At 45.0% G+C, this 25,086-nt stretch overlaps 1 protein-coding gene across 2 annotated transcripts in view; it reads left to right on the forward strand.

Annotated features, from left to right (window-relative positions):
- LOC138304314 (zinc finger protein 268-like) overlaps nt 1-24,792 on the forward strand; it is an 89,021-nt gene extending 64,229 nt beyond the window's left edge. For both annotated transcript variants that reach the window (XM_069244267.1, XM_069244268.1), the window contains exon 2: nt 20,989-24,792. In XM_069244267.1, coding sequence (XP_069100368.1) covers nt 21,012-24,776 — 3,765 coding nt within the window. In that variant the 5' untranslated portion in view covers nt 20,989-21,011 and the 3' untranslated portion in view covers nt 24,777-24,792. The remainder of the gene's footprint in view (nt 1-20,988) is intronic.
- The last annotated feature ends 294 nt before the right edge of the window (nt 24,793-25,086 follow it).

The raw sequence follows: 25,086 nt of genomic DNA on the forward strand, positions 1-25,086 counted from the left end.
TAGAGTTTCTACGTCCTCCCCTGTGTTGAGGTTCTCTGTTTTCATAATTGCTGAAGGAGATGAAGGGGAGGGGGCCGGAATGCCATCATTTGTTGCACTTTCCAGGGGAGCATCATCAGGGGCCATTGAAGGTGTGGCCAGAGCGTCAGTGGGCAGCTGTCCCACCTTGTTGACAAAGTCAGGCTGCGCCGCCTTCAGTCCACGGAGCGCTAGGTGAATTTGGTGGGCTGCACTCTGTTGAGGGGAAGTCCACCATGAACTCACTGGAGTCCGTCTGGGCTCCTCGTGCACCTCTGCCCTGAGGAATTTTGCAGAGTGCCCCAAAGGCATCAATATTGTCCTAGCTGCGGGAGGCTGAGCAGGGGTTGGGCTTGAAGAAGTCCCTGTTGTCGCAGAGTCGTTTCTTGATGGATGGCCGTCTGCTGTATTTGTGAGGATCAACGGGATTAGTGGTGACTGTAACTCTAGTGTGTCATTGCTATTGGAGGGGAGGACAGGTCTATCGTTTTTTTAAAAGGAGAACTTGGTGTAGATTTTCAGTTGGGAGTTGGAGGTGCAGCGTTTTTTGGATTGTACCAGGCTGTTTCTCAGTTCCAGATTGTGCCCAGCATGGGGTCTGAAGATGGATTGCTCATCTGTTCCTCCCTAGAGTGGCTCTGACACGATTTCAATGAGGAGTGAGGCATTCTGTGCCTCATGTTGGCAGTCCTGAGCTTGAGGTGTCCTCTTCCTTTTTCCCATTGCGATTTTGTTGGGGGGTGTCTTTCTTGTTTTCCCTGGCCCCGTGGTCATATGTTTTCCTTCCAACACTTGCTTCCTTTTTTACCTCTCCTATGGAGCCCGCGGGTTCCCACTGGTGGGGTGATTGTGGTGGTGATTGAGGTAGTAGAAGAGGAAGTAGTGACGCAGAGGAATTGACGGTCGGCTGTTGAGTTGTGACTCGAGTGCATTGGGCTCCGCTGAGGTAGAGTCCGATGAAGAGTGAAGAGTATGGAGATCTCGATGCTGGTGCTGCTGATGTTGCTGACTTGGTCAAGTGGGGCTCACCGGCGGTCCACAAGCCGCACCCACCCTGGGTGGGCCGCTTCCGCGAATGCTGGGGCACACCCTTTGCAGTGACTGGGTGCTCACAGATTCATACAGCAGCAGTCTGCCATTCAAACTACTCCGAGGTCTATCTCTTATGGACCAGAGTCATGCGATCAAGGTCGGGTTTGAACTTGGTAGATTGACTGCCCAGGACCACAAGTCCAAGCATGCTATTACTTCTGTTGCAGCTAATTATACTTTTGACGGCCTGTTGGAGGCCCAGAACTCTGTAATAGAGCAAAGGATAGACATACCTAAGCTGGGCATTACTTGCCAGTCCTTGAAAGGGGCTGCTGAACGTACAAATGAGGCAGACATTGATTTGCAAGATGGCTTAACTATGATGTAATGGATTATGCGGAGTTCAACTCTGAACTTTCTGACCCAGAGTGGACTACCTTTATTGGAAAAAATTATGTATGTGTTTTTCAGGAGAAATGGGCTGTGGCCAAAGCGTTTGTTTATGGTTGTACTACTTATAGTGTTGAAGCTAGCCCCCCGAAGAAAGCAGGGAGAGCCATTGGGGGTTTGAGAATTTTAGTAAAAAATTCAATTGCCTGCACCCACAAGCAGTTAAACATAGACTTCCACCCCCCCCCACCCCCCCGCCCCCATTGATATAATGGGGTACAGCTCAAGTTTCCCTCAGACCTAAATCTGATTGTATTTAATGTTTACGTTAAATCTGTTTCTTCGGATACTGATTCACTAACATTGACCATGCTAGTCAAAGGTTTTATATGGTTATTTTTTTATACCTGAAATAAATTTACATATTTTTCTTTTTATGTCTGACTTTCAGATATTAGTCTTTTTTAACATACAGTGCACTTTACACACTTACATGACATAGCAATGATGATTTCATCTGCAGATTAGTGTACATTTTCTGAATTCTGAAGTGATAACCTCTGTAAAGGTAGGCAGTTAAGTTGATCATTTTTTTAAACAAAATATTCATCTTTTAAGGGGAAAAGCCTCCACCTCCTTTTACATCATCATAGAACTAAGATAATTGGCAATATTGTTTCTTTTGTTGGGAAGTAGAATGAAGAGCACAAGTTACTGTTAACAGAGGGGCAACTAGTTTCTAAATTAGTGAGCAAGAACTGCCCAAAAGACCACAGCAAAGTCTTTTTATAAGTGTAAAGGATTGCTTGTAAGAACAAGCTAAGTACTGTCCTTCATTTTACATCTGTAACAACACCTAAGTATGAAATAAAGCACAAAAATCTTAAAGTGAGGAGGAAATATTGTGAAAGATTTGCAACATAGATGCATACTCTTTCAGAAACCACAACCATTGTCTGCCTCCTATTCAATATGTTCTCTTTGCACATTTGCAGAGGAAAGTAAATGAATTAGCAACCTTTAATTTTAAATTGCAAATTGACAAAATTAGTGATGTGTGTGTACTCAAAGATCTTGTTGGAAGTCTGGATAATAAATAAGATTGGCACTACCATTCTTGAACACGCACTCACGCTTTTTGTTATGTGTTGTTTTTAAAGCAGGTCTGTAGGACATGTTAAATCATGACATTTATTGCAGTTGAATCTAGTAAGATTTTTCTTATTCCTTTCCTAATTTACAAATGGATAAGTTAACAAAAAGTAAACATTGTGGTTGAGACTTGATTGAAAATGTTAGATGGCCATGTACTAATCATTTGCTTCAATGCCTCCCTCCCTGGAAGCCAACACTGACACCCATGATAAAACCGACGTTGTCCTTTTATGTTTCCCAACCTCTCCCTAAAGTCCTGCACCAGTTTACTTTACAGGCATTGTCCCTTGCAGACTACTTAGGGGTGAAATTAATTGCTTCATTGAGCTTGGGTAACAGCATGGAGGATGACGAAGAGTATAAGAAAGTTATCTACCATTCAAATGCTGCTTACAAGCAAGCTGTATGCGTCTTTTGGATAATTATGGATATGATCGACTTTTGGCAAAAAAAATACAGGTAGCAATGAAGGTGCAGTGGACCCCAGTACTCACTTCAGTGTGGAGGTAGTCGAATGAGCATAGGTGACAACACTATTGTGCTTCCGGTGTTACCCTTCTTCATGGCTCCTTTGGATGCCATGTAAGTTTTTAGCTAAAACAAAAAAACGTGACCATAACACACTTTTTAAACTGGCACATTAGAAACTGATTTGAATGGTGGTGGCATTGTTATAAGTAGAAAAGGTCACCCGCCTAGCTCAGACCCTATAATTCTAACATGCCATTCCCTAAACCTAGGACCAATTGTACCCATTCTGCAATGTTACCACTTTTCTGCTATTTCATCCCTAATGTCCTTTCTATCTGTAAGGATGTATAAAACTTCTGCTAAAAAATCATATTTTGTGGCTTTAACTAAAAAAATTTACTACCCTAACATGTTGGCTGCATTCAGGCCTTAATCCGACACAAGCAAAGATGTAGAAAACATAGGGCCAGATGTAGGTAGGAAAAAAATTGCGAGTCGGAAATTGCGAGTCTTTGCGACTCGCAATTTTCGACTCGCAAACAGGTATCCAGCAAGAAGAAGCGACTTCATTTTGCGACTCGCAAATGAAGCCGCACCGCAGATTGCGAGTCCGCTGTTTGCGAGGCCGCTTTTTGCGACCTCGCTAAAAACGAACACGCAAATTGCGAGTGGGTGTCGCAAATTGCATGCAGGTGCAGCAGAACACTCTGGAAAACACTTCCTGGCTCTTGATGATGACATCACAGCCAGGAAGTTTACAAATACACCTGGGAGGAGGGAGGACCACACCCATTTCCAACTGCTGAACAGCCAACAGGAGGAACAGCAGCAACAATGGAGGAATCAGCCAGAAAGAGGAAAATCAAATTTTCTGAAAAGGAACTGGAGGTGCTGACGGATGAATGCTGCCAGCACCATGATCAACTTTTTGGAAGAGCAGCCCTCAGTGTGCCTGAGTTGAAGAAATGGAGGATTTGGACGGAAATCCAGGAGAAGGTGAATTCAGTGGGGGTGAGCCACAGGAGCATAGAAGAACTTAAAAAAAAGATGGTATGACCTGCGCTCCAGGACCAAGGAGCGCCTCCGGGAGATGAGGGGCACTGGAGGAGGCCCATCTACCGTCCCACCACCCACACCCATGGAGGAAAGAGTGCAAGAGACCCTGGAGCCAGAGGCAGTGTCTGGAATAGGAGAGCTGGATACGTCAGCGCCAGGACCATCAACCAGTGAGTACCATGAAACATGCATGTACACCCATAGCTGCCATACCCCCACCCACCTAGTACACAGCAGCATGCACAACCAAAATAGCTCCATTTCAGAGTAGCAACCACCAGAATGGTACATTATGGGCAATGTAGTCCAGTAGGCAGCTGATAGGCAACAGTTTATTAGGAAGCATACAACAGATGGTAGATACTGACAGTGTGTTCCCTATGTCCCACAGGTCTGCCACAAGACACCACCACCAGCCACACCGTCCAGGGTGCAGAGGTCAGCCACCAGGCAGCACAGGACCCAGGAGCAGCCACCACAGGGACCTGCACCACCCGACCACAATCCCCTCCAGATGCACCAGTGGCCATAGTGGAGATAGACCCAGCACCTGGTCCCAGCCACAGTGCCAGCCAACAGGACACAGATGCTCCACTGTGTCGCAGGCGACGTGTCCATGTCCCTGCAGTGTCCTATGGAGATGTAGGGGACTCCTCCATGTCCGCCGCCGAGGCAGCACTCATCCAAGGTCAGCGCCTGCAGACAAGGCAAATGAGACTGATAGCAGGGGCCATGCGGCGAATGGAGAGGAATCAGACAACAGAGCTGGCACAGGTCCACACAGAGCTACAAAACCTTAACAGTAATGTAGGTGACCTTGCACTCTCCATCAGACAACTAGTGACTGAACTAGTTACGGAGAGAGAGAGTGCAAGGCGCCGTGACCGCCAACTAATCCACCGACTATACCGCATGGCTACCTCCATCGTCCGCCTGGCTGTGAATACCACAGGGCTGTCCCGCTGCACAGTCAGTCTACAGGTCGACATGGGCCACTTTGCCAGCGGTGTGGCTCGCGGCCTGGGACAGATAAGCCACGCTGTGGACATGATGGAGGCACGACAGGTGGCTAGGGGCGCGGCAGACACGCCGCAAGACAGTGAGGAGGGCTCTACTATCAGTAGTGCTTCTGCCACAGACACCAGGGTCTTGCGTAATGGAAGTGCACGGCAGGGATCTGCAGACGCTCCAGGCACCAGCCATGCTGGGCGTCCCAGACGTAGGATGTGAGCTATGCACTAACAAACAATGGAGGCACATGAGGTTAATGTGTCCTCATAGCAGGTGGACTTTTACAGCCCCTGATTAATCGTTCATTTCTATAGTTTTTTGGTTCACTTCATTAAAGTTCTTGTTTGTTCCACTTCACACCTGGGCTCTTTGTGTGTGACATTAGTGTGTGTGGTGACAGTTAGCACATTCCTTCCACGGTATTGGTTTGCAATGTGGTCCCGTCTCTGTCTGCCTTGATTTGCAATGCTTCTATCCCCATGATGGCGATGTGGTAGCTCTTGCTCGTCATCCTCCGAATCTGGGTCTTCAGGGGTGAGATGTAGCCCACGTCTGGTGGCAATGTTGTGTAGTATAGCGCATGCGCCAACGATCTTGAATGCTGTTATTGGGGCATACTGGAGGGCACCTCCACTTCTGGGGAGGCATCTGAATCTTGCCTTCAACAGTCCAAAGGTCCTCTCTATAACATTTCGGGTCCTCCTATGTGCACTGTTGTATCGCCTCTCTGTCTTATTGCTGGGTGTTAAGTACGGGGTAAGTATCCATGGTCGTAGTGCATATGCACTGTCACCTGTTTGGCAAAAATTAACAATGTTAGCTGGGCATGGATGGGTTCCACATTGACCTGTGTGTATGTCTGCAAGGTGTATTCAGCTATACCTAGTAGATATCCGTCTCCAAACTCTTCACGTTCTAGACGTTGGTGTATCCCACTGTGCCTGAAAATGTGAGAGTCATGTGTACTCCCTGGAAATTTGGCTACCATGTCAGTTATAACATAATGGGCGTCGCATACCACCTGGATGTTCAGTGAGTGGGTACACTTCCGGTTGCGGAACAGATATTCCAGATTTGCAGGAGGGCATATTTGTATATGTGTCCCGTCTACACACCCTATTACATGAGAGAAGTTGGCAATCCGGTAGAATTCCAACTTGGTGCTGTTGATTTCTGCCTCATTCCTAGGTAGGTATATGTATCTGGACATGTATGTGAGTATGGCATCTAGGAATGATCTGAAGAACCGTGAGAGTGCACTTTGGGATACCCCACCTGCCACAGCAATGACCCCCTGATAGCTACCTGAGGCCAAGAGGTGCAGTGAGCATAGCACTTGCACATGTGTGGGGATGGCGCTGCCGCGCACAGTCTGGCGTTGAAGCTGCGGATTGAGTAGATCTATTAATTCTAATATTGCTTCACTGCTGAGTCTGTATTTATCATAGATCTCCTCCTCAGTTTGTTGGAATAGTGTCTGTCTGGTTCTGTATATCTTCTCCTGTCTCTGGCTCCTCCTCCTCATCTGCTGTGCGGCGTGGGCTCTCCTCCTCCTTGCTATCACATATATCTCCGCCATCTTGAGTAACCCAGATGCCTTCTAGGTCTCCTTTTATACTTTGGTTCTGGTTACCACCTGCTCTAAGTTAGTGGTAAATTGGAAGTGCAAAATGGGCTTTTTGCGGCTAGTCGCAATTTGCGAGTGGCTATTTCATATGGTTTGCGACTCGCAAATTGCGACTTCCTATTTGCGGGTCGCACAATGGGGTCGCAATTTTTGCGAGTCGGTAATGGCTTGCGGCGCAATTTGCGATTCGGAAATGGGGTTTTTGCATCCCATTTCCAATTTTGCTGGGTCGCAAATTGCGATTCGGTCCATTTGCGATTCTCAAAATTTTGCTACATCTGGCCCATAGAGCTTTGCTTGGGGTACCTAGTTGAATGTAACCGTTCTGACATGATGATGTGCTGATACCACATGTTATCTAGTAATCTGGTATGAATACTCTGGGACACATTATCATATGTAGAGAGTTCTCTTTACCGGTGTATGATGTAACTAGTAGTGTTAGAATATACATTACTATGAAGAAGCAGTAGTAGAAGTGATAGTGATAAGAGATAAAAAAAATGGAAAAGGAAACAAAAATACATATCTTTGTTTTGCTGGTTCAAAAGATTGTCCAAAAGCAGAAAATTAACCAAAGGCAGAAGTTTGGGGGGGGGGGACATTTTTACAGTCACAATCTTCTTTTCCCCCTCTTGTTCCATTTATATTGCTGATGTGTTTTTGCGTGATGCAGGGTTCAATCGAATGTCCGATAAATTAATTCAAGGCTTTCTGCCCTCCACCTTGAGGGGAGTGGGAGTAGCCATTGTTACAGTGAAAGGTCTATCGAAACTTGGCTCTCTCCATTTCTGGACAAAATTTCTGACAAAAACTGTATCACCTATGTGCACAACTGGGAGGTTGACCTCAGCGGTGGTGCGCTTCTCCTTTGCCTTGGTTACTTGTTTAGAAATGAACTTTGCCACTTTGGTTAATTCAAAGAGATAAATATGCATTTCATAATTCAAGATTTTGGCTGTACTTTCTCCCTGTACCTTACTTCTGGTGGAAGGTATTTGCGTATTCATAGGTCTCCCTGTCACTATCTGATGGGGTGTCAGGTGATGATCAGAACTATCTGTGTTCCTAAGGGAGGAGATTCCAGTGGTAAGCAATACAGCTGCTTCTTATTCAACGTGGCACATAGTTTGCTGATCCTATTTTTCAGCAGGCCATTAAGACGCTCAGCAATGCTATTGCTCTGGGGGTAATAAACAGAAGATAGTTTATGTTTTATCCCTAGCCTTGTTGTGAAATGTATGAACATTGCATTAACAAAGTGTGTATCATTATGAAATCTTATCCCTTCTGATTACCTCATGAATCAGCAAAGTAGCAGCTGACTTAGTTAATATCACAGTGGATGCACGGTTCTGCTTCAATCCATCGAAGAAAAAGGATGAACTACAACTATGAGTTACCAATAGTTGTTGCACCTTTCTAACATGTCCAGAAAGTCAAGATGGAAAGCTTTAGAAGGACCTTGTGGTCGTATAATGTTAGAATTTATCACCTTCAATATGGGATTTGGAGAGAATTGTTGACAAACAGTACAATTATGAAGGTACATGGTAATAAAATCAAGTGCATTAGGAACAAACTAATCTTGTTGTAGGTGCATAGACAAATGATCTTGCGAGATGTGAGATGGTAAATGCAATTGATCAAGAGCTATCATAAGTAAAGCCTGAGGCATCACTGGTTTACTTGTAGATATTTGCCTGTAAACTGTCATCTCCAGACTAGGAGCATCCTTTAGTCTCCTATAACTGTTTCTCATGTGGGGGAGCAGCTTCCTGCAACTTTCAAAGGTATAACCTCACTGTTTCAGCATAATGAGGCGTGACATTAGTAGTTGTAGTGTCAAATTCAGACTCAGACCGTGAGACAGTCTGGGCCACCAAAACAGGGACATGTTGTGAACCTGATAGTACATGTAAGGTTATGCACCTAGCAACATCTTTTAGCTGCTCAATTTGCTAGTGCATTTCCTCCTGACACAAAATCATGTCCATTTGTATGTGCTGCACACTTCACAGCTGCCACTGCCTGTGGTAATGCAAGTGCCTCTATTAAAGCCTCTAAAAGAGTCCTATTCATAACAGGGCCTCCATCTGACTTGAGGAAACCTCTCCTGCTCCATCTCATAATGTTAAATGTACTGTGGTAGTTACATAGGCCAAATCTGAATATATCGTAATGACTTTTCCTGCTCCTTGCTTAAGAGCCACTGCCAAGGCTGTAAACATTCTGCTTCTTGTACAGAATAATGTGCTGGTAGCGTTAACTGCTCAGCTATGTGGAGCGTGTCTGAAAAATCATGCTGTTGTGCTCTAACTACAGCTACACTTGTGTGTCTCACACCTGTATCCTGGTCAATTGTAGAGGAACTATCAACTAAGTAGACATTACTACCTGGAATAGGATCCTGTGTTGCTTGAGTAGATTCATTAGGGGTATACGTTGCACAGTCATGCACATCATCCTCAGAATCTAATATGGTACGAGCAAAGAATGTCGAAGGGTTCACTGTATGAAACTTCACAACATTCAAAGAAGGTAGTGACAGTATCACCTCATACCCTGACACTCATTGTGTAGTTAGAGAAGTCTTAGCCTTCTGAATGATGGCAAACACAGTACGTTCTTTATAGCGTGTCAAAGGTGCCAACATAACATTGGAGGTGCTCTTCTGCACTGCAAAGGCTGCAGTGGGGAGAGCTTGCTCGCAAGGATTATGCCCTCTCGTCACTGAATCCAGCTGTTCACCAAAATATGCAATGGGTTTGTGTCCTAACAGCTGTCATCACTTGACCATTCCAATTACAAAAGAGATAAAACTCCTTTGTGTAATCAGGAGCCCCCAAAACTGGGGCATTTGTTATCTCAGGTTTCATTTTCTGGCTTCTTCATTAGTGCCCTGAGCTCTAATTTGATCTCCAGTAGAAGAATCCACTGTTATAGGCAGAATCATGGAGGGCAGAACTCCAGAGATAGAACAAATCATAATTTCATCAGACTCAAAATGAAAAATCACATTTATTTGGCGATAAGAACTCTCCCCAGTAAATTAGCTGGGGCAGCTAGAGAGAACAGTAAACAGCCATCAATGTACCTCCCTCCCATTTCCATCTCTACTGATTTAGTAAATGGAACCCTCATTACTGCCCCAGAGAATCATTGTGTGTCCATGGTTCTATTAGAAATTGGAAGGTCTACCTCTCTAATACAAGATCGGGTTGTTCAAATCAAATCAAATCAATCAAATCATTAACATTTATAAAGCGCGCTACTCACCCGTGCGGGTCTCAAGGCGCTAGGGGGGGTTATCGCTGCTCGAACAGCCAAGTCTTTAGGAGTCTCCGGAAAGCGGAGTGGTCCTGGGTGGTCCTGAGGCTGGTGGGGAGGGAGTTCCAGGTCTTGGCCGCCAGGAAGGAGAAAGATCTCCCACCCGCCGTGGAGCGGCGGGTGCGAGGGACGGCAGCAAGTGCGAGGTCAGCGGAGCGGAGGGGGCGGGTGGGGACGTAGAAGCTGAGGCGTCTGTTGAGGTATTCCGGTCCCTTGTTGTGGAGGGCTTTGTGTGCGTGGGTGAGAAGACGGAAGGTGATCCTTTTGCTGACTGGGAGCCAATGCAGGTGTCTCAGGTGTGCGGAGATGTGGCTGTTGCGGGGTACGTCGAGGATGAGGCGGGCCGAGGCGTTTTGGATGCGTTGCAGGCGGTTTTGGAGTTTGGCTGTGGTCCCGGCGTAGAGGGTGTTGCCGTAGTCCAGGCGGCTCGTGACGAGGGCGTGGGTCACGGTTTTTCTGGTGTCGGCGGGGATCCAGCGGAAGATCTTACGGAGCATGCGGAGAGTGAGGAAGCAGGCGGAGGACACGGCGTTGACTTGCTTGGTCATGGTGAGAAGAGGGTCCAAGATGAAGCCGAGGTTGCGGGCGTGGTCTGCGGGGGTCGGTGCGGTGCCGAGGGCCGTGGGCCACCAGGAGTCGTCCCAGGCGGACGGGGTGTTGCCGAGGATGAGGACTTCCGTTTTTTCAGAGTTCAGCTTTAGGCGGCTGAGCCTCATCCAATCTGCGACGTCCTTCATACCCTCTTGTAGGTTGGTCTTGGCGCTGGCGGGGTCCTTGGTGAGGGAGAGTACAAGTTGGGTGTCGTCGGCGTAGGAGGTGATGATGATGTCGTGCTTGCGTACGATGTCGGCGAGGGGGCTCATGTAGACATTGAAGAGTGTCGGGCTGAGCGATGAGCCTTGAGGTACGCCGCAGATGATCTTGGTGGGTTCTGAGCGAAACGGAGGGAGGTAAACTCTTTGGGAGCGGTTAGCGAGGAAGGAGGCGATCCAGTCCAGGGCCTGGCCTTGGATCCCGGTGGAGCGTAGGCGGGTGATTAGGGTGCGGTGACAGACGGTGTCAAAGGCAGCCGAGAGGTCGAGGAGAATGAGGGCGACTGTTTCACCGTTGTCCATCAGGGTTCTGATGTCGTCTGTGACTGAGATGAGGGCGGTTTCCGTGCTGTGGTTGGTTCGGAATCCGGTTTGTGAAGGGTCGAGCAGGTTGTTGTCTTCCAGGAAGGTGGTCAGCTGTTTGTTGACGGTCTTTTCTATTACCTTGGCTGGGAAAGGTAGAAGAGAGATGGGGCGGAAGTTTTTCAGGTCGCTTGGGTCAGCCGTAGGTTTCTTTAGTAGGGCGTTGACTTCAGCGTGCTTCCAGCATTCGGGGAAGGTAGCAGAAGAAAAAGAAGAGTTGATGACGGTCTGGAGGTGCGGGGCGATGATGTCGATGATGTTGTTCCCATATCTATGAGGAATGCATAACTCTTGTCATTGATAGCCACCATCACAGTGGATTCCTCATCTGGCCTGTGCATTACTGACAATACAGGACACATGGAACTACGATGTGAGCACCTTCATTGTGTGAATCTGGAAAGGATTTCCTCCTCTCACAATCATAACTCTCTGTCCACTTTGAGGTAGAGTTGCCACTGGGTATGCTAGGTAACTTTGCTATAGTGGCATCTGTTGCAGCTTAGTCATTTCTGATTGCTGCACATTTTGTGGTAGGGTCCGAGGTACATTTATTATTTGCGGGTTTTTACTGTGGCTGCACTACTGTTTCCTGGCTGATGGTAAACACTTGTCCTTCTATTTCGTTCATCCAATCTCCTAGTCCTGCAGTTGCTAACAAAATATCCAGCTCTGTGGCAATAATGGCTTGTTTGATCCTTGCTTTGAGGACCTATCCTGCCTTTTCCTTTTCTTTCTTGACCTCCTCTGCTACTTACATGTGCCCTTACATTATCCTTCTGTTGTGGGTACTGTTGGTGGGTGGTTCCTGGGACTGATCCCACAGACATTACAGTCACTTGAGTGGTGGCTGCTACTACAGCTCCTTCCACTGCTCCTTTCTTTGCCAACCTTTGCTTTTCTCTATCACCTTTTGCTTGGTTCTCTCTTTCTCCAGCTTCTTTTTACAGAAGTAGATTATATGTGCCTGTATCTCTGTCAAGGGCATGGCTTCTAATGCCACTATATTATTAAGGTTGTCTGGTACATCAGAGGGTAAACCCTTTTCCAGTACATTGTAAAACAACACAGCATTTCCCCCGTTACACCCCAACTCTGATCTACTTCTTGAATCCACTTTTCTTTCATCCCGCTGAGGAACAGAGCGGGAGCCACATTTCGCTGCACTGATCAGTGTCTGGCCTGTCAGGATACATTTGTTCTCAACTTATCCCAAATTACTATCCAAACAAAACTGAATGGGGAACCAACATAACTAGTCTCAGTGAGGGTAACATTTTGCACTTCATCTTTCTGAAAAACAGTATCTGTCTCATCTCCTGTAAGGGAGCTAAGTAAACTCTTTATATCATCTACTCCCAGGGTGATACTTGCAGTTTGCTTCCTTATAGAGGACTTAATCCATTTCCGTACTCCCTCTGTATGTGGTTGTAACAACGTTTTATGATTCTTCTTGTCTATTTGTGGCCAAGGAGCATAATGAGGTGCCCCAGGTCCCTTACATATCAGAGGCATCTGACATATGGGCGGGACAGAATATTGGGAGTTGTCCTGTCTGGCATATTTTGGACACATGTGGATAATCCCAGTCTGGCTCTTCCTCACCATAAAGAATATAATCTTCAGCCTTTGCCATGTCACGTGAATCAAAGGACCCATCTTGTGGCCATGGATTCATCTGTGGGGCTAAACCTTCACTCCACCCTGCTAAATTATCCACATAAGGTGCAACACTGTACCAACTATTTTCTCCTTCAGCAGCTATTTTGCTAGGGGTGAGATCAGTGCTGCGCAGAACTGATTGAATACTCATCTGTTGCATTGGTTTATCATGTAGTGTCAATCCTCCCATAGCCTCAAAAGATCCCATCTTGGGGGCTGGCTGGCCGTGCGTTCCCTGAAACCGCTCTAGCTTAGTGTTTCCTAGCTTTAGAAAACATGTCCTGCTCTCTTTCTCTAGTGTCAGTGCAATTAGGCAATCTCATTGGTCCCTTGTCAAGGTCAATAAGGGGCCTTTCTTGAGTACTAATATCATAAATAGAGCGCCTAGCATACGGAAATCAAAGTATTTTACACATCTTATCTACACACCTATGTAATGACTCTACTCTATTTTCCATTCTCCCAAAACTTCACTGAATCTGCTATGAAAGATTATCATAATATCCTTCTCTCTTTGTTTATCTTGCATCCCATCTGTCCTCACTTCGTGATAACCATTCCTGAACACTTTCTGACAAACTATTACATTCCCCTTCTTGTTCTGCTGGGTGGTCAATTATCTTCAGTCCTCTTAAAATCCTCATCTCTTTCTTGGGATACTGGGCACTGTGCAATACTAACAGCCCTGTCTACATACTCATTCCATCTAGCATCATCTACAGCTCTCTGTTGTGGAGCAGACATCCATTCCCTAACTACCCTTCCTCTTGCATCCCTCTTCTATAATAAGTGTGATGTTGCTGATGAAACATGCAACTGATTGTCACTGTCTCCTGGACCCTGCTCTTCAGCTCTACCCTCCTGGGGAGAAGATGGATCTAAATGCAATGTAAACTGCACTTTTAATTGTCCTGAAAACTGAGAGTCACTCACCAGTACTTGTTGTCCGGTAGTACTTGTATGTCTTAGCTTTGTTATCTGTGGGGCAACCATAACGTATCCCTTTGGTAATTGTGAATGGGTCTCAACTTTAGGATTCTCAAAGGAGACTGGCCCTCTATGTAGTCTGCAAAGCTAGGCACACTGTGCAAGGGGTCCAGGCAACCACACTTTGGTTTACAGGGGTAAAACCTAGATCACCTAATGCTCTAATTTTTAAGGTAGCTTGGTCGAGCAGTTAGGCCAATCTTGGAGAAGCGCAACACATTTGTTGTACTCGCAACATCAATCTTGCAACTCACACGCTCAAACGTAAAACTCGACACCAATTTATAAAAATATTTCAGATTTGTATGTAATTTTTAAGACCGAGATTATCAAAATTGGTTTATTACTTTTCGAGATATGGATTTTTTTAAATTTAATAAAAATTGTATTTTTGTGCGTAATTACGCACTATAGGAATCAATGGAGATCACCTATTAAAAATACATATAAAATCATACATTTGGTTTACCAAGTTCTTCTTTTGCAGGTTGGTCGAGGTCGTCGGTGGGCATGCTCTGCCAGTTGGAGAAGTTCAGGCGGCTGCCGTTTTTGGTGGGAGCAGCAGTGGAAGGTCTCTGGAGCTGGTGCAGGGCCACTGCGGGAACCCACTTGGAAAAGCACTGCATAGGTAAGGTTAAAGGTGAATCTTGGGGGTCTCCTTTGAGTTTTGAGGTTGCAATGGGTAGGGGGACCCTTAGAACACAGCTGGATCCTCTGTGCAGGACACAGGGCTCCCGGGCGCAGAGTGAGTTGGTGAGCCAGGAGCTATGCGCAAGGATGCCCTCAGAAGCAGGAGGTAAGTCAGTTCAAGGGTTGATTGCAGGACAACAGGGGCACTCTGGCGGGAGGTCCAGGTTGTTTCTGAAGTCAGGGGCTTCCTCCTGGTCCTTTTACAGTCTGAGGCAGACTGTTTTTCTCAGTGTCTGAAGTTAGGTGACCAGTACCCAGGGTATTGGTACGGTTCAGCCGCTAGAGGGTGCAGAGCCACCAAACTTGGCACACTGGCAGGGTTTGTCCTCGCGGTTCTGGGTTTGGAGTTTACTCTAGCTGTGGCGTCCGCTTGGAGAGTTAGCAACCGGTCAGTGAAGTGGACCTCACTGGCTTGTTGGTTACTTTTGGATTTAGAGTGGTACCTCCACTCTGGAGGGAGTCCTCTGGCGATTTGCGAAGCCTGGAGGTCCTCTGGTTTCTTAGAGTGTTTCCAGTTATCCAGCAGCTCCTCAGCGGCGATTGTCGGGTCCTGGGTGCAGCAGGCAGGGGTTGGCACCTTTTCTTTGTTGCAGCAGGTCCACAGTTTTTGTGTCTTGGATCGTCTTGGTGCTGGTCTTCTTCTGCCCGTCGAATCTGATTTGTTGGTCTTGGGATGCCCACTACTTACTGTATTTAGTGGATGTTTTATGGGGAACCTGTTAGTGACCAATGGGTTATCTACCTTAGGGTGGCTACACCCACTAAGTGACCACTTCCTGTGGGAGGGGGCACTTCCCTACATCTGTTTGGCTAGTTTCATTCCATCCAGGATGGAGGAAAACGAAATGGAGGGCCCACCTCTCAGGCAACACCTTAGAGGTGGTGCATACCAGGTAGGGCCACTCCTTCTGACCTTTGTTTGAATTTTTCACTGTTGCTCCCGCCAGACTTTGGGGTTTGCATTGGGGTGGCCATCTGCTGCTAGCAGCAGGCCTGGGGGTTGTGTTTCAAAGGTGGTTGCCCTTTGAAGCTCGCCTCCGGGGCAGTGCACATTCCTGAGGGAGGGGTGTTAGCACCTCCACCCAGGAAGGGCTTTGTTCTGCAAACCAGAGAGAAGGATGTCTCACCCCAAGGTTGTAGATTGGATGTCTGGCAGTGGCAGGCTGGATAGGACCAGTCAGTAACCATGCCAAGGTAGTTACCTTTTGCGGGGGGCAACTCTAAGGTGACCCCGGGTACATTCATTAATAAATCCAATACTGGTACTAGTTTGCATTGATCATTCTGAGGTGCTTGATTCCAAATAACCCAGGGTTCAGAGTGGCCATCATGTAGCTGTGAAACTCATACTGAACAGTGCCCAGCACATGCATTTAAATGGCTTCTCTGTTCACTCACTATGTCCTAGGTTTGCCAAGGACACAGTGGGGCCATATTGCTCATGCAGCTATGCCCTCACATACAGTATAGTGCACCCTGCCTTAGTGCTGGAAGGCCTGCCAGATGTGGGACTTATCTATATTGCATGCAGTGTGTAGCGGACAGGACACACAGGCAGTGTGCCATGTCGAGTTTGCATTTTAGGATTGTGTCAGGACACTCAGCCTGCAATGGCAGTGCTGGGTGCATCTGGATGCATGGCCCTGGAGGGTGGCACAATCTGTGCAGCTGCCCTCAGGGGCCTACCCTTAGTGCCCCATGCCCTGGGTACCTAATTACCATTTACTCGGGACTTATAGTGGCAGCTAAAGGTGTTGCCAATTACCCTGTCAATTTTTAGAGAAAGAACAGTGGCACTGGAAACCTGATTAGCAGGATCCCAGTTCACTCCGGTCTTAGTTGCATCCAGAAACCAGACAAAATGTGTGTGTGTCTGTGTGCGGGAGGGGGGTACTGCAACAAAATGCCAGTTTCCCCACACACTCTCCAACAGTATTCATATTGAAAGTATCATTAAAAAGCACTGCTCATGAACAATGTCTTGAAAATATGTGACCTGATTACACTGGAATGTATTACCCCGATATCTTGCAATTAGCAGCTGTTTTAGTATCTCAGGTTACATATGAGGGCAAAAGAAGGGGTTGTGCCTACATATGCTTTAGTTCTCCTTAAATCAGTGAGAAACATTGACGTGAATGCTGAACCAATTTTTGAAAACTACAATCACAGGATAGGAACTAAAATGGATCCCTTTCATTCCAGCCACTGCTAAAAACAAATGTAATTAAAAAGTACTGATGTCATGATTGCTATGTGTTGTACACAACCAAGTTAGTGAGTACTATCATCAGCAGAACCAGGAAAGTAATTGATCATTGTTGTCTGAGTGAATGTATGAGGTAAAATGAATAGACCAGGTCTCTCCAATGAGTAGCTTGTGAGGTATCTGTACCTCTCCTGCTACCTGCGTGCATCCCAGCTTACTAATAATAGAGGCTTTTGCTTGGTTGAATTATTATTATTATTATTATTATTAATATGTAAACCAAAATTTCAAAGAATGTATTCAAGATGAAAATGTGTGTATTTTCAGAACTCATAAACTTATGTTGTGAGAACAGTGGTTAACTTTTCAAAATGAATGTAAAGCTATTATTTGAGTTGGACAGATGTATTACTCGTATTACCTTGGTGCCAAGTGGATTGCAGCTATGGCTTTTACGTATTACTAATGTATATTCATTTCAAATTTGTCTATGTTGGAAAGTGGATTATTGGTAAGGGTAGTTAAGTACCTACACTTAGCAATAGGCCACTAACCCCCACTATGTCCCGTCAGGTCTCAATAAATTAATCCCCGCTCAACCCTTGGCAGCTTGGCAGCAAGCGACAAGGCTTAACATAGGAGACAAGCATGTAAAGCATTTAAATATCACAAAACAGTAAATAAGTAAAACACAAAAAAATCCAACACCAAATTATAACAATAGAGTATAAGTTTATCTTTAAAATGACACTAAATTGACAACAGTCCAATGTAGGGAACCAGAGATATGATTTTTTTTAAATTAAAAGTAAATCTAGCGCTTAGAAGCACATAACGTCAAAGGGTTAAAAAAGATCACACTGGACAGGGACAAAGTCCAGAGATCAGGCCACCCACGATGTAACACTGTTACACTTAATTTCAGAAGTGTTTCTTGATACAGGAAAGTGGCCCAATCTCCAGCCAAGGGTTCAGTGGCTCTGGTTTGTCTCTTGGGGTCTGGGTCTACAACTCCCACAATGCACCTCTTTAACTTAGGGAGTTATTAACAATAGTTGCTCCAAATGTCTGGATCTTTTTCCAGAGGTCGTTTTTGGGTCCTTGAAGTGTTCCCAACTTGAGCCAAGGTTCCAGAAGCTCTGAGTTGCTCTTTGTGAGTTGGGACTACAGTTCTCAGAATGCACTTGGCCAGAATCCTCAAATGGGCACTGGACGCTGGTCAGCTGTGCTCATCTTGTAGGACTTTATGCAGGAGACTCTGGGTAGCTCCTTTGTACTTGTAGCTTACAGGGAGTCCACTCCTGGAGTTGCAGAAGCAAGGCAAAGTCATTTTCTTGTTGAAGCCCAAAGTGTGCAGCTAGTGCAGTCCTGGTGAGTGCAGAGTCCAGGTGCAGACCAAGTGTCTAGCAGGGCAGTCCTTCTCCAGTATCTTCTTCCAGCAGGGAATTAGGGTGTGGGTGCAGCTCTGCCAAATTTATCGTTGCTTCTGGAGTGATAAGCAAGAGGGGGGCAACTGTCCAATCACAGGCAGGCCACTGCCCTCTTGGATGACCACTTTCTGGGAAGTGTGGCAAAAATCAATTCCAGGGAGCAACATTCTTTAAAAATCCAAAATGGCAGAAACCGAATTTTAGAGGATAGGTCTGGCCGAGCCCACCTGCTGGTGTGGCTCAAAATCCTTAACAGACCCCTTTCCTGCCCTCTCTTAATCTAATGAAGAGGGCATCTGGTTATCTGGGTTTGCAGGAAATGGGGGAGGTTCTGAGTTGCTCCAAATTTCCTTCCCTCCATTAAAGACTAGTCTGGCTGCCCTCCCCCATCCTGTTTCACCATCTGGTGAGGCAGAACGCCTCCCCCAGGCACTTCCTTTGTGTTCAGCCTAGACCACTTCACACCTCATCAAGGCAGACTGGCCAGGCTGCCAGAGGCCGACCAATCAGAGAAGGGCACTACAGAGCTAAAACTGGTAACTTTTAAGAAGAGTTCTAAAGCTCTTTCCCTGAATTAGTTAAATGGGTGCACTCCTGGGGTGCCCGGGGTCATTTTAAAGGCAGACCTGCCTTGCTGGCTGCTTTTATGGCTGCATTACCTATGCTGGGGTCCCTAAATCGCCATGCCCTACCATATACTAGGGAATTTTAGGTAGGTTAACATAGACAATTATAATTAGCCTAATTTGCATACTCAATTTACACTGAGCACAGGCCCTGGGACTGGTTAGCAGTTCCAAAGGCACCATCAAAGTCAGGAAAACACCAGCAAAATCTTTAGGGGCTTCTGCAATCAGCCCAGTTTTCTCACAAAGTCCAAGTCCTGTTTACGTTATTGCTGGAAACCCTGCCTAATGTACTGATGTTACCTCTGCTGACAATCTTGGGTGGAGTGGTCACTATTACATCACTAATATTATTAGTCAAGGATGATTTTTATCGAACATAAGTAGCTCCTATTACAGAAAAGGTTGGAGACTCCTGGAATAAACTGCCAACTGTTGAATGCTGACACCTCCATTGGTATATTTGGCCCTTAGATCGTTGACTGCGTTTATTGGTATCATAAGTGCTAGACAAAGAACGAAGAGCATAATATATCCCATGACAAAAAAAAAATCTCATTGGTAATCAGTTTTTGACTTATGTTACGTGTTTGCTGTTCTTCCTCTGTAGCCATGTCTTTGACATCTATCCCGTTGCAGTGACCTAAGATGGACAATGGTGGCTGGACTCAAATGACTTGTGCCCTGTCTTGTGCTTTTTAAAATGAGAATAGCTACCAAATGCACATTATGAGAAGTGGATAATTTGAGTCACGCATAAATAGATTTTTGTTCTTGCCAGCTGACCAATTGACTGCTCATTAAATGTGACCGTCTGTGCTTTCCTCCTATGAAAGGGCTACTAATGTAGTATCTGGATGGTTCTTCAATTACTTTTCTTACTAAATGATAAAGCTCACTCGATTTTAGCACTATAAAGCGTGTATTGTTCTTATTGCCTTCCACCGAGAATGATAAACACAACACTGCACGTTTACTCCAAATAGATGAGTGTAACTATGTTCAGAACAGCGTGTTTAATCACGCTAGTGTGTCAGACACATGAAATCTAACAGTGCATGTTAGACACAGCATTGCACAGACACTAACCCAACACTGATATGTCATAAAGTTGAGTATTGCAGTGCATTAAAATCTCTAATCACATGCACAACATCCAACAGTACACATTATACAGCATTTTGCACATGGAAACAGCATAAATATACCATTTTGTCGGGTGTGCGACACAACACAGCACACATTACCCAACACCAGAACACATTTAGACAGAACTCAAAACATACATCATCAAAGCTCAAATTTGCAGTTAACTGGCTTTAATGGCACCTAATAGCATTTGTCACAACCGCCAGCTTTCTACACCTAACATCTGTCAGACAGTTAACATATGTGTAGAACAAGATGATTCCTACGTTATTTGGCACTCTCATACAGTTTCACTAAAGACCAAGAACTTAAACCCACTAGTTATTAAAGTTGACCCAGTCACCTAAAAGAGGTATGCTCACACTCTGACGTCAAACAGCACACCTACTGAACTGAACCAGACTCTAGTCTGCAGCGGAAGCCGTGTCAGCCTTTGGATAGGCATTTCCAGACTACTAAAAGCTCTGAGATACCATACCAGTGGCAGATTGCGCACTTTGCAAATGTCAATAACAATGGAAACTTATAATCAGTACATACTTGTATCTCACTTGTTTGAGATGCAGTAGCTTTATGTACTTGTTCACTGGTGGGCTGCCTCACTACTTCCTTGTTGAATGAGTGCCAAAATCATGTATTTGTAATTGGAGTGTCTCAGTGAGCCTGTCAGTGGTTTGGCCTCAGATATTTTCTTCGTATTTTCATATTGCTTGTTCAGGATTTACTGACCCATTTCTGACGTCATGTAGTCCAGTACATGCTGGTAGCTTTACGTGTACCTGCTTATTTACTTTAGAATGTGACTGAGATTACCTAGTCCCATCTGTAGTTGTGTTTCAAGCAAATACAAACAATTCCTATTCAGTATCTAAACCCGAATTGGTGTTTTTCTTTTTATAATTCTCTTCATGATCGTTTCCATTTTGAGGGTGAGTTACCATTTAACCTTTCTCCTTTTTTCATTTTGCAGTTGACCCACAAAGCATTTGAAATATGAATGAGAGTGACGGCATATTGTGCACCAATGATGAGGAAGGTTTTGCTCAAATGGAAAATCATATATTGCAACAGGAAATCCACGCTGAAGATAAACCATTTCCTTGTACACTGTGTGGGAAAAGTTTTAGTTTAAAGGCCCATCTCTTAAATCATCAAAGGACTCATGGTGAGGAAAGGCAGTTTTGCTGTCCAGATTGTGGAGAGTGCTTTAGTGCGAAGAGGAAGCTTATAAGACACCACCAGCTTGTTCACTCCAGAGAGCGGTCCTTTCCATGTACAGAGTGTAAAAAGGTCTTCTGTCAGAAGAACAGTCTTCTGTTGCACATGAGAATACACACCGGAGAGAAACCATACACCTGCTCTTATTGTGAAAAGAGTTTCAATCAGAAGGGGAACTTCCAGCGGCATGAGAGAACCCATGAAGACAATCTGCAAAGAGAGAAGCATTTCTCCTGCGCACATTGTGGTGAGAGCTTCACCTTCAAGTCCAAATTTCTCAGTCACCAGAGGAGCCACAGGCGCATTGACCCTGAGGGTGATCTGGCTCTAACCCAGAAACCATTTTTCTGCAGAAAGTGTGACCAGAGCTTTAGTCTAAGGTCAGAACTTTTAAATCACCAAATAACACACTCAAATGCTAACCTTGACAGTGAAATTACTGAAACCGAGACACTGTTTTGTTGCACACGCTGTGACAAGAGCTTTAGTTTACAGTCAAAATTTATAAATCACCTGCGGACCCATAGGAAAGAGAACCCTGAGACGGGGAACAAAACACTAAACAAGTGCTCATTTGTCTGCACACAGTGTGATAACAGCTTTAGTCTAAAGTCCGAACTTTTAAATCACCAGAAAACACATACAGATGCTAACCATGACAGTGAAATTACTGAAACCGAAACAGTGTTTTCTTGCACACAGTGTGACAAGAGCTTTAGTTTACAGTCAAAATTTATAAATCACCTGAGGACCCATAGGAAAGAGATCGCTGAGACGGGGAGCAAAACACTAAACCAGAGTGCATTTTTCTGCTCACAGTGTGAAAAGAGCTTTAGTCTAAAGTCTGAACTTTTAAATCACCAGGCTATGCACACGAATGGCGAGCTTGACAGTGAGATGACCAAAACCCAGGCATTGTTTTCCTGTACACAGCCTGACAAGAGCTTTAGTTTGCAGGCAGAATTTATAAGTCACCAGGAAATTCACAAGCAAGATTACGCTGGAAGTGAAATGGCAGCATTTCAAAAGCCGTTTCCATGTATGCAGTGTGAGCAGAGCTTTAGTCTAAAGTCAGACCTTTTAATTCACCAGAGAACACATTTGAATGTTAAGCCTAACAATGAAATAGCACCTACTCAGACACTGTTTTTTTGCACTCAGTGTGACAAGAGCTTTTATTTACAGTCAAAATTCATAAGTCACCAGAGAATCCATAGGCCCCCTGACCCAGGCAGTGACCTGGCACCAAGCCAAAAACTATTTTCTTGTATGCAGTGTGAGCAGAAATTTAGCCTAAAGCCAGAACTTTTAAATCACCAGAAGACACACTCAAATGTTGAACCTAACAGTGAAATGACTGAAACCCAGGCACTGTTTTCCTGTACACAGTGTGACAAGAGCTTTAGTTTACAGTCAAAATTTATAAGTCACCAAAGAATCCATAGGCCCGCTGTCCCTTACAGTGACCCAGCACCGAGCCAGAAACTCCTTTCCTGCATGCAGTGTGAGCAGAAATTTAGTTTAAACTCAAAACTTTTAACTCATCAGAGAACACACACGGAATCTGATTTTGAAAGTGAAAGGACACCAATTCAGACACTGTTTTCCTGCACACAGTGTGACAAGAGCTATAGTTTGCAGTCAAAATTTATAAGTCACCAGAGAACTCACAGAAAAGCTATCCCAGAGACCAGCAGAAACACACTTACCCCGAGTCCCGTTTCTGCCCAACAATTTGAGACGAACTTTATTCTAACCCCCGAACTTTTAAATCACCAGAGAACACACCCAAATGCTAACCCGGACATTGAACTGACACCAACCCAGACACTGTTTTCCTGCACAAAGTGTGACAAGAGCTTTAGTTTACAATCAAAGTTTATGAGTCACCAAAGAAGCCACAGAACTGCTGACCATTGGAGTGACCCCACAATAAGCAAAAAAGCATTTTCCTGTGTGCAGTGTAAAGACAGCTTCAGCCTAAGATCTGAACTTTTAAATCACCAGTCTACACACCCAAATGCTAACCCTAACAGTGAAATAACACCGTTTTCCTGCACACAGTGTGGCAAGAGTTTTAGTTCAGAGTCAACATTTATAAATCACCAGAGAACACACAGAGAAACTATTCTTAAGATGGGCAGCAGAACCCAGAGTTCATTTTCGTGCACACAATGTAAGAAGCGTTTTATTCTAAATTCAGACCTTTTAAATCACCAGAAAGTCCACCAACATGCTAAGAATGAAACAAACCCAACACTTGGCCAGAAACTGTTTCACTGTGCACATTGTGACAGGAGCTTTAGCTTAAAGTCAAATCTTAGAAGCCACCAGAGAATACATAGTAAAATTAACCCAAAGACTGGTCTAACACAAACCCAGAAACGGTTTTTCTGCATGCAGTGTGATAAAAGCTATCGTCTAAAATCTGATTTTTTAGCTCACCAGAAAATCCACATGTGTGCTAATATTGATAGTGAGCTGAAGACATCAATCGAGAAACCATTTACTTGCAATCTTTGTGGCAAGAGCTTTCATCTAAAGCGAGTTCTTCAAGCACATCATAATGTCCACACTAGACCCTTTGCCTGTGGTGCTTGTGGAAAGACGTTTAGTCAGAAGTCGCAGCTTGTAAGGCACCGGGCGAACCAGAGATGTACTGGAGACAATAACCCTCAGACAGAGAGAAGCTTCTCTGGAAACTTCAATATACAACATGTACCAGCTCCTAAACCAAAGGTCGAGATTGTAAATAAAGAAGCGCATGGCTATTTAGAAAGAGAGGATGGGAGTAAATGGGGCACAAGGGAGAAAACGCAGCCCATGAGTCACATCGATTCTGAAGTAATAGCTAAAAACAATGTTAATAGGAACTTGGAGAGGGAGATATTGGAAGTGCCTAATGTCACTTCCCGATCTATTGTCCTAAAAGCTGCTACATTCATCTTCAAGTCTTCTGCTACTATGGATCCTCCAACATCAACACTAACAATCAAGGAAGAGATTACTACTGTGTCTATTTCTACTCCCTCATCGGTGCTTACAGCAACAGTCAAGGAACAGCCTACCAAGACACCTACTCTATCTCCTTTATCCATCTCACCACCAGCAGTCAAGGAAGAAGCTATAAAGACTCCCATCCCAACTCCTCCATCAACGCCTCTGCCAGCTGTCAAAGAAGAGATTTCCAAGACATCACCAATGACTCCATCTTTGGCACCTTGTTTAACAGTCAAGGAAGAGACTACCACAACAGCTATACAAGCTTCCTTATTGGTCCCTCCACCAGCACTCAAGGAGGAGCCTATCAAGGCATCTTTCCCAACTCCTCCATCGACACCTCTGCCAACAGTAAAGGAAAAGACTACAAAGATGCCTATCCTAGCTACTCTAGTCCCACCTCCACTCGCGGTTAAGGAAGAGACTAACAAGCTACTGAGCCCAAGTCCTTCATCTGCATCTTTGCCAACAGTCAAGGAAGAAACTACAGATATACCTATCTCATCTTCATCAGCACTGCCACTAAAAATCAAGGAATAAACAACTGTCCTCCATCTGAACACTTGTAATTTCTACTGCATTTTCACCCTCTACGTTGCGAGTCCTGTCATTGTTTAAATGTAACTCCAGAGGAAGTGTGGTCTAAATGGAGATTAGGAGGCAAAGACTAAAACAATTCTATTTTCCCTTAAGAAGCACTCGCCAACATTTGATTAAATGTTTCTGTTCCAGGTTCTTCGGGTGACTTGTTAGCCATTATTCTTGCTAGAAGATATACCATTGTCTGAGGGAAAGAGAACCTTTTACATAGGTATCCTCTGCTGATGCCCATGGAAACAGGGCATTGGTA

This window comes from Pleurodeles waltl, chromosome 7 (genome assembly GCF_031143425.1).
Source record: "Pleurodeles waltl isolate 20211129_DDA chromosome 7, aPleWal1.hap1.20221129, whole genome shotgun sequence".
In the NCBI taxonomy this organism is placed as follows: Eukaryota; Metazoa; Chordata; class Amphibia; order Caudata; family Salamandridae; genus Pleurodeles; species Pleurodeles waltl.